Here is a 9,518-nt window from a genome sequence, read left to right as displayed (position 1 = left end):
CCCCCGGCCCGCGCCCCCCGGCTCCGCGCGCTGCCCCCTTACCTCGAGCCCGAGCGCCGTCCCGGCGAGCCCGGCCGCGGCCCTGGGAAAGTCCCGGCCCGGCTCCTCCTACCGGGGCTTCCCGGCCCCGGCGCCGCCCCGGCCCGGTCCGCCGCCCGGCCCCGCTGCGCAGCCGGGGCAGCCCCGGGGGGCAGCCCCACGGCCCGGCCGCAGCCCCTGTGCCCCATTGCGGCCTGCCTGCCCCCCGAGGGCCCCTCAGCCCCACGGCGCCCGCTGGCAGCCACCTGTCCAGTGGCAGGGATGAGCCGGACACTGTGATGCTGCTCCGTGGCTGGCATCCCACTCGCGGGCAGGTGCCTTGGGGCAGCCCCCATTCCCATCACTGCCCTATAGGTCAGGCCYGGGCCTGTGGAGCTGCCTGCGGGGCTGGCTGCAGCACCGGCCGCGGGCACAGCCACGCAGCAGCTGCACACACGGATACCCTCCTGTCAGCAGCTCCTGTGCGAGCACTGAGCCCTCTGCCYGAGCCCGGCACTTGTGTGAGCAGGGAGGCTGCGGCGCTGCCCTGAGCACGGCTGCAGACACGGGCAGACCCCACACGGGGCCTTCTGCTGCCCGCCCAGCGCGGCCTGTGAGGGCAGCGGGCACAGAAATGCCAGCACAGAGGCCACCTCCTGCRGCCTCCACTGCAGCAGGGCCCAGGACAGAGAGGCAGGGATGGCGGCTTCCTCACTGAGTTGTGAAACCTCTGTCTTTCCCCAGCCCGGGCCTGGGAGCAGGAAACTGAGGCAGCAGCAAGTGACACCAGCAAAGGGGTCCCGGGCACCAGCCAGGTCTATGGGGACCTGGGGTAGCTCTGGGCTCGGGACGGCCCAGCCCTTGGTGCTGGGGAAGGCGCCTCTGCTTCACASCTGCCTGATTTTCACTTTTATTATTGCAAATTCACTGTTTCTCTTTATAAACTTTTAAACATATATTATATATAAAAGTCAGATATGCTCCTCTTTCAACTACGTATACTGGTGGGTGTATGGGCCAACGTGGAGGTGTGCAAACCGGGCAGCACAACCTGATCAACACGCACAGCAGCAGCAAATGCCCCTCTCAAGGGACAAGGGGAGAACTTATATATAACCTCTCTCTATATGTAGGCACATATATATATATATATATATATATATATACACAGACGCATACACAGACATCCAGGCGCACTCCTTCCTCCCCAGGGGTTGCGGCGGCTCCGCGAGGGACGGCAGCGGCAGGAGCCGGCGCGGAGCCGGGCGCAGCGGCAGGAGCCGGATCGGAGCCGCGCGCCGCCGGCACCGCGCGCCCCGGCGCCGGAGGGCGGCTGGTTCCCGCGGCAGGCGCTGCGTGTTGCGGCGCTGCCGCGGCCTGGCGGGAGGCTCCGCGGCAGGAAGGGCAGGACCGCGCCGCGCAGCCCCGCACGGGAAACACGGGACAGGACTGCGGTGTGGAGACGGGCTGCGCCGCGGCGGGGAGTTCCTCCGGGTGCCCCTCCAGGGAGCAGCCACCTCCACATGGGCAGCACCGGCGCGCTGGCTCCAGCACCAGCTCACGAGGACGGGAAAGGCACTTGTTTGGCTCTGGTTTGGCCGTAGCAGCTGGTGCAGGGGCCCCCTATGCGGCTCCCTGCAGCCTCCCCGTGGCAGGAGGGGCAGGAGGAAACGGGAGGCCCTGCTGCGAGCACGGCCTCCGCAGCCGGAGCTCCTGCAGAGCAGGGGCGGCAGGAGGACATCCCGCTCCAGAACGCGCATCCCTCAGGGATGAGGGTCCCTGAGCAACCCCCCAAGGCTCCGCAAGGGCAGTCCTGGGGGCTGCACCTCAGAGCCCTCACGACCTGGGGCTGGCAGCACCCGCTCCCCTCCAGCACCTCCCGCCCTAGCTCCCCAAGGACCCACCGCCCTTCTCCACCCAAGGGCATCGYGCTGGGGGCAGCACGTCCACGGCCGCCCCGGGAGGCACCGGCCAGCRCGCACCCACGCACACACRCACACGCACCCGGCGGCCACGGGCGCCTTGGAGCCCTGCGAGGCAGGGGAATCGCTTGCACTGTCCCATCGTCTGGTCCCTGCTGYGTCCCACCCGCGGGGTCAGATCATGGCCAGGCCCTCCGCGTGGCTGTGGATGTGGGCCGTGCTGGACGCGCTGCTCTCGGCTTTGTAACTCTTGGGGGCCCGGCTGGCTTTCAGGAGGACCAGGAAGGTGTCCGTGGAGATGGCCCCAAACTCAAAGGTGAAGGTGCCGTAGAAGACCAGGACGTCGATGATGAACATCCACTCGCACAGGGCAGCCACGTGCTGCAGCACGAAGCTCTCCTGGATGAAGAAGACACCACCTGATGGCATCGGAGTCAAGGAAAGTGGACTGCACCCCAGGCGCAGCCGCAGAAGTGCTGGCCAGACCCATTCCCAGCACTGCCAGCTCCTGCACCCGCACAGGCTTAGGAGGAAGACTGTGCGTGGTCTGATATTAAACCTGCGAACTCCTGTCCCGCATCAGGGCCATGGGGACAACCATCAGGGAGCAGTGTGGGATTGCCGGCCGCAGCGCCAAGCACCGCCTGGCTCCATCTACTCAGCACAAAAGCTGCTGACGAGAGGGAGAGAGCTACGTGCAGCCCCTGTTCCTCTTCCCCAAATCTCTGATGCCAAGCAAAAGCAGAGCGGCACTCGGTGTGGCCGCTGCCCCAGTCCCGTGACGCTCTGGTCACCCTGGCAATTCGCGGGACCGCTGCCAGCTGGGGATTTCATGAGGACGCTGTGGGAAGGAGGAACTGGGTCTGCAGCCCTGAGGGCGACAGCCGGGTGCCTGCTGTGCAGCACGGCCAGGCTGCCCGAGAGCACGAACGCACCCAGCTCCCGTTCCTACACCGGCTTCCTCCGATACTCCCAGTCCTCCCGCAGGATAAACCTCCAGAGCCTCAACCTCACTGACCTCTCACAGCGAGGCCTGGGCTGCTGCCCCGCTGCCTGCAGCACCTCGCTGCAGCCCTCTGCCTGCCTCCGTGCTGACCCGGGGGGCACCATCCCTGGCAGGGATCCTGCTGCCTCTCGAGGTCTTCCAAGGTGCCACCTCCCGTTAAGTTCGTTATGTTTTTGTAGCGCCTGCATTATCCAGGGAAACCTAATTCCAGACTTCATCCAAGTGCAAACACAAGGTGGGTACTTCCCAGGCATCCCCCACCCCATGGCAGGCAGCTGGCACACTATTATTATAGATCACAGCATGTGAGGAAACTCCCTTCCTTCTCCTGAGGCTTCCACAAGTCGCAGCTTGCTATGGGAGAGCTGCGAGGTGCCAGGTGAAGCCTCCTGCAGTGCCCTGCCTCCTGCCAGRTGGGATCCCGATCCAGCATCCCCGGCCTGTCCAGGCAGGCCCCTCTGCTTCCCCTTTCCGGTCACTCCAGGAATAGTCCCACGTATTTTCCCCAAATCTGCTCCCCACTGCAGCCCCATGCTTTTCCCATTTCCATGCCCAAGGGCTAGCAAGGACAAGTGTCTTTGAGACTGCTCCTATAAAAGCACCACCTCACTTCCCAGTTGATCCCTGGCCTTGGTTCCAGCAAGTGCCCAGGCTGGACACTGAGGATGGGGCTGCAAGTGCAGCCTGCTGCTGTGCCCTGTCGGCAGGGCGAGCCCCACGGCTTCCCRCAGCCCCCTCCTACAGCGCCATCAATGAACTGCACTGTGCTCTGCGTGATGAGACAGCCTCTCGTCACGGCATCCTCTGAGCACGGGCTGCAGTCCTTCCCGCCCCAGGARGCCTCCTCCTCGCAGGCTGCTGCAGAAAGGATACTGAAGACGAGGGTGATGAAGGCCATGGCTGTGAGGATGCTACGCAAGTGTCCGGTCCAGTAGTGCCCGCGAGTTTTGGCCATGCGGTAGGTGAGGATGGACTGGAGGAACACGAAGAGCATGCTGGTGGGGAAGGCCACGCCAGCGCCGATGTAGTGCAGCACCTTGGCATGATCCACCTGCGGGGAGAGGCCGCCGCGCTGGCACTTGGGGCGCTCCCGGCACGAGCCAGCCCTGCCCCATCTCTGCTGCTGGGTCCGGGGCAAACCACAGCCCAGGGGCAGCAGCGGAGCCGAGTCCAGGACCCCGCAGGGGCCGGGCYTGGCAGCCTGGAGCAGGGCACCGGTGCCCAGCGCTCGCCTGCTTCTTGACCCAGTGGGCAGGCAGGGCCAGCTGCCCTCCCCTTCCCGCCGCGACAGCATGGCCTGACTGGGGGTGGAGAAAAACAGCCACCAGAAAGCGGCGTCTGCCCAGACACGTCTCCTGGCACAGCCTCTCCCGGAACAAACAGCCGCCGGGAGGCAGCGCCGGGCAGCCCGGCTCCYGTGGAGCGGCCGCTCTCCCGGCACAGGCGGCGCCGCCGGCAGCTCCCCCAGGCCCCTGCCCAGAGCTCCTGCACGAATCCYGCTCTCCAGCCCCACCAGGGACGCGGCTCAGGGCCCAGCGCCGGCCCCACTRCCCTGGCTGCAGCAGCTCATCCCGAACACGGGATGTCACGGGCAGCACACGCGGCAACGAGGCAGGAGCTGCCACCACCCTGGTGGCAACGGCCCAGCCGTGGGGCCCTGCGCACCCGTCCCGCCCTGGCCGCCCCAATCCACCGTGACCCCCGTGGCAGGAAGGCAGCAGCATCTCCCGGACACATCGGCACGGACTGCCCGTGCAGGGCGAGAGCCCCGACCCCAGGCTGCCGATTGCCTAAGCGTCGGCTTTGCAAGATAAGGGTTAAAGCCAAACCCGCAGCTTAATCTGCATCCAAACGCCTGAGTGTGCAAACAGGGAGGAATCTCAGGGYGCCTGCAGGAGGTGAAGGAGCAGCACTGCCCATGGCCAAACAGCCATCCCCCTATCAAGCCCCTCAGGGCTGCTGTCGCAACCCCCCRCCCGGCACAGGGCTGCCGGTGAGCCCTGCAGCTCCAGCGGGACTTGCCGGCACCGGCRGAGCGGCCTTACCTGGAAGTTGCCRACCATGGTGAGGCCGGCAGCGCAGACCCAGCCGGTGGCCAGCCCCAGCGTGTTGAGCAGYGAGGGCCCGCAGCACTCCAGGACATGCGCGTACCGCAGCAGCCCCACCAGGATCACTGCGAGACGGGCACACGGCGCCGGTCACACRCGGCCTCCCGCTGCCCCGATGCGGGTGCTGGGAGCTGGCGCAGCTCCACGGGGCACCCGGCTCAGCCCCCGTGCCCCACACTTACCCATGAAGGAGCCCAGGCTGCAGATGAGGCTGAAGAAGCAGCTCTCGGGGGGCAGGGTGCCACACTTGCTGCGGGCAGAAGGCAACAGGCAGCCCTTAGCAGCGGGGGTGCAGAGCGTGTCGGTGCCCCCTGCCCGCACCGCGAGCCCCCCAGGCAACGGGGAGGCTCCCAGCGCCCAGGGGGACCCAGTGCCGCGCGCTCGCACACCCGCTCCGCGCAGCCGCCCGCCCCGCGCCGCCCGCCCCGCCGCTCCTCACCTCACCAGGGGGATGTGATCCAGCGTGCAGCACAAGCCGGGGCCGTCCATGCCACACGACTGGTTGTAGTTCCTGTGGGAGAAAAGCAGGGGCTGGGGGCGCAGCCTCTGGCACCGTCTCCGCACACGGAGGACCTGTGGGAAGACGGGCCCCAGGAAATTGGCCGCTGAGCGGGGCCTCCAGCCCCCGGGGCCCTTGACGACCTGCGGAAGCTGCTGGGCCGGGCAGAGCCTCCCACAGCCGCAAACCCACACGGCCTGGGAAAGGGCTGAAGGCTCTAATCAGCCCCAGGCATCTGTCCCCATCGCATCTGTGACTGCAGCCCTGGCTGAGGTTCCCCTTCGGGGCGAGGAGCTGCCCCCGCGCGCAGCCCCGGGGATGTGGGGCGCGTGGGACCAGCCGCTGCCGCTCGTCCTGCCGCGCGGGGGCCCGGGGCAGGCGTTGGGCCCGCAGGCCCCGGAGGGCGAGCGAAGGAAATCCCCTGTCCCGCGGTTTGGCTGCACGGCCGGCACCCCGGAGCTCCCGCGGCGCTGGGAGCGCGGCCGCCGCGGGGGCGGCTGCTCCCACCCCGCTGCCGGGAAGGGCGCGCGTCCCGCCGGGAGCCCAGCGCGGAGCCGGAGCATGGACACCCCCGCTCCCGAGGCGGCTGCGCGGGATGTCACCAGGCAGCACACGAGCCTCCCAGCTCCGGGCAGGGGCTCACGGGGTCCCGCAGCGTGCGCGGGAGCAGCCAGGTCCGTGGGGTGCGCCGGATTCCGCGTCGTGCCCACATGGAGGGCCAGGCAAGAGYTGCTCCAGCCGCTCAGGCGCCCGCACGGTTAAGCGGGCTCCAAGGGGAAAGGGCCGGGCTGCTCTTGGGTGTTTTTTCAGTCTCCTCATTTACTGGTGGCTTTGTTTTCCAACCGCGAAAGCTGAGCGAGGCGTGGAGCCCCACGGGCTCCTCAAGGGCTGCTCTTGCGGTGCTGTTTGGTTTGGGACTCTCTTTCTATTTTTTTTAAGCAAGCAGCCCAGAGTTCGGAAGCATTATTCATCATTAACGTCTGTTTATGCCACAGAGACAACGCCGACAAACACATTCTTCCCAAGGCAGAATAAGCTATCAGACAGGAAATGGCAGAGGKKTTTTTTTTTTTTCTCTCTCTCCTTCAAACACTCCGGCAAGAATTAAACTAACATGGATTTTCTGGGCACATTTTTCAGGAGACACAACAAGCCAAAAACCACTCCGAAGAAACTGCCAAAGGAGCAGAGCAGCCTTATTCCCAGCCTTATTCCCAGCCTTACTCCCACTCTGCAGCTCATCCCAGTGCAGGGGCTGCAGATCCGCGTCTGCAGATGGGCTGTCTGGGACACGGATCTCTGGTGCTGCAGGGGCAGAGGGATGGTCAGGTTCAATCTAAAGGCAAGCAAATCCCAACCCTTTCCATGAAGACACTCGGCCCTCTGTAATTCCCTAACCACTTATTTTCATACTTTTTCCATGCTGGGATTTTTTTCAATTGCCTCCTTCTCCCTGGGCGTTCTGCACCCGGCTTGGACCGCTCACGGGAGCAGCCGTAACCACACACCCGTCTGCACGGGGTGGCGGCGGGGGTGCTTTATATAGCTCCGCTCAGCCCCAAATCCCCCTGCATCGGCCAGCACGGACCCGCAGCCACGCGTCCGCACACAAGCAGCGGCGTCGGGCGCCCGCTGCCCTGGCCCGCCCGCCGACCCCGCGTGCGGACGAAGCAGCCCAGGCGACACGGCACACGCAGGGCTCTGCCGAGCGCGTCCTCGGCGCCTTACCAGTTATGCACGGGGCAGATGTGGTTGTTGGAGAGCGCCATGGCGTACCTGGGGGAGAGAAGACACGGCAGCGTTACCGCAGCCCCGTGCTCCATTCCGGGCTAATAGGCCAGATATGGTGCAGACCAAGCGCCCCGTGGGTGCCTGCCGAGGTGGATGAGGCCACCACACGGCTCCCTGGTGTCCCCCGGGACACGCAGCCCCACAGCCGCCTGCCCGGGCCCTCTGGCCGCTCTCCCCGCAGGGCTCGCGCGGCTCCCTGCTGCCCGCGCCGTGCAAGGTTCAGCCCAGCGGCGGCAGGCCGCGGCGGTTCCTCCCTCCGTCCCTGCAGCCGGCGCTGCACCTCGCCTGACCCTGCCGCCATCCCGTTCCGGAGCTCAGAGACGCCTGAAAGCCTGCCGTGTTTTGGCAGCCTGGCTCCACTTCACCATGGCGCTCAGCTAAACACAAGCGAGGCGCGCAGCGAGCGGCAGGAGCGCCCCAGCGGGGCAGCGAGGGCTGCCGAGGCCGGGCTGCCGAGGCCGGGCTGGACGCTGCGCACGGGCACAGGCCGACGTGCCGGGTGGCGCCAGGGTCTCGGCCTGGCCATGGGGACAGTGGGGAGAGCGAGGGCACCCGGCCAGCGCTGCACGCTGGCAGCTCCCCCAGCGCTTCCCTGCGTCGCTCTTGCTCCCAGCGATGCCGGCACCTCGCTCAGCACAAACCTGACCCCCGCCTGCCCCCCGGCTCCCCACACCACCCAACCATTGCACAGGCTCCAACCGGCACCTCCGACAGCAGCCAGGAAGTGAGCGGACTGGCCAGCCGGCCCCTCCACCGGCATCACCCCTGTGCAACTCGGCCCCCGGCCGCCCCACAGCCTGCACCGTCCTGCAGCCTGCGCCCCCTCCCCACGGCCCGTCCTCTTGGAGACCTGCGCTGGCAGATCCACACACACGTGCTGCCTAAGAGAGGGCTTATTCACGGGCTCCATCAATCCTGCCTTTGCAGATGCTGGCCCCCTGGGAGTGGGGCAGCCTGCCAGGCGGAGCTGGGCAGGATCCCGGTCTCGCCAATTAGCCAGCCTGCTCGTTAGAGGCAGGAACTGCACTTGCTCCGGGCAGGACAGCTGGCCCACGACCTCGCGCCTCGGGGGACACGGCCGCGGGGGCTGGGGCTCCGCGGGACAAGCCGGGGGCAGACAGCCCCACTCAAGGCGTCTCCAGGTCTGTGTCCAGGTCTGTGTCCAGGTCTGTGTCCGTGTCCAGCTGGGCGCTGGTGCAGACGAAACCCAGCGCAGCGTCGCCGCAGCGGGACGGGGAGGCAGGCGGCCTGTGCGCGCGAGGAGGCAGCCGCCCCTCAGGGGTGAGGCCGCGAGGCCCCGGCTCCCCGCTGCCGCACTTGGAGCCACTGCTGCTGCCGGCCGTAAACAGCTCTGGTCAAAAATAGGTGCAGGCACCGGTGAGAAAACCCGCTGGTTTCCCTGGCTGGCCTCGCAGCCTGCCGGCTTTGGCGGAGCACAACCCTGACGAGGAGCGGGGCAGCGGGAGCAGTGCGTGTCCGGGTCTGTGTCTGGGTCTGTGTCCGGGTCTGTGTCCGGGTCTGTGTCCATGTCCCAGCTGTGCCCCGGCTGAGATGGCAGTGCCCGCTCTCCCCAGCAGCACGGGCTGCCACAGCAGGACAGCGGCCCGGCTTCGCTCCGGGGCTGCAGCCGCTGCTGGGGACGGAAAAGGAGCCCTGGGGCATCCCCCTCACCCTCTCCCGGCCCTGTGCGGGACCAGGGGCACCCCGAGGCCCAATGTGAGCTGCTCCTCCTGGCCGCAGAGCCAGCAGCCCGCGGAGCAGCTCACGGGGGCAGAGCAGCTCAGAGGGGGCATCCCCCAGGACGGCTGAGCTGTGCTCAGTGCAGAGTCCAGCCGCACGGCGCGGGTCTCTGCACAGAGGCAGCAGCACCAGCCCCTGCGTGCTGAGCGGGGCCCCTCACACTGCAGGACCTTTGGGTGCACCCTGCTCCAGAGCAAGGGCAGCTCAGAGGCTGCAGCCAGGGCCTGTGCTCCTGTGCAGCCCGTGCGCATGGGACAGGGTTGGACTCGCTCCGTCCAGGAGGTGCGAGGCAGGAGCCGCCCGCTCAGGTGCGAGGGGCGGCCGCCCCGCAGGGCTTGCGCAGCCCTTGCGGCCTCGAGGCGCCGGCGCCCCACGGTGCCCCCGGCCGCGGGACCCGCGGCGGCCCCACGGGAGGCGGCGGGACCCGCAGCTGC

General features: G+C 67.5%; 1 protein-coding gene across 1 annotated transcript; it reads right to left on the bottom strand.

The window, feature by feature from the left end:
* Positions 1 to 2,044: 2,044 nt before the first annotated feature.
* Positions 2,045 to 7,645, bottom strand: TMEM150A (transmembrane protein 150A). The gene is made up of 7 exons (XM_026050408.1): positions 7,635 to 7,645; positions 7,282 to 7,329; positions 5,494 to 5,565; positions 5,237 to 5,304; positions 4,992 to 5,119; positions 3,820 to 3,997; positions 2,045 to 2,359 (listed from the first exon to the last, which is right to left on the bottom strand). Exons 1-7 carry the CDS (start codon positions 7,643 to 7,645, stop codon positions 2,115 to 2,117), a joined length of 750 nt encoding a protein of 249 aa, XP_025906193.1. The 3' UTR covers positions 2,045 to 2,114.
* Positions 7,646 to 9,518: the final 1,873 nt, after the last annotated feature.

This window comes from Nothoprocta perdicaria, unplaced genomic scaffold (genome assembly GCF_003342845.1).
Source record: "Nothoprocta perdicaria isolate Ctin4 unplaced genomic scaffold, notPer1 scaffold_110, whole genome shotgun sequence".
Taxonomy (NCBI): domain Eukaryota; kingdom Metazoa; phylum Chordata; class Aves; order Tinamiformes; family Tinamidae; genus Nothoprocta; species Nothoprocta perdicaria.
The sequence above is the reverse complement of the archived record's forward strand: the minus strand, read 5'-3'. Positions and strand labels throughout refer to the sequence as shown.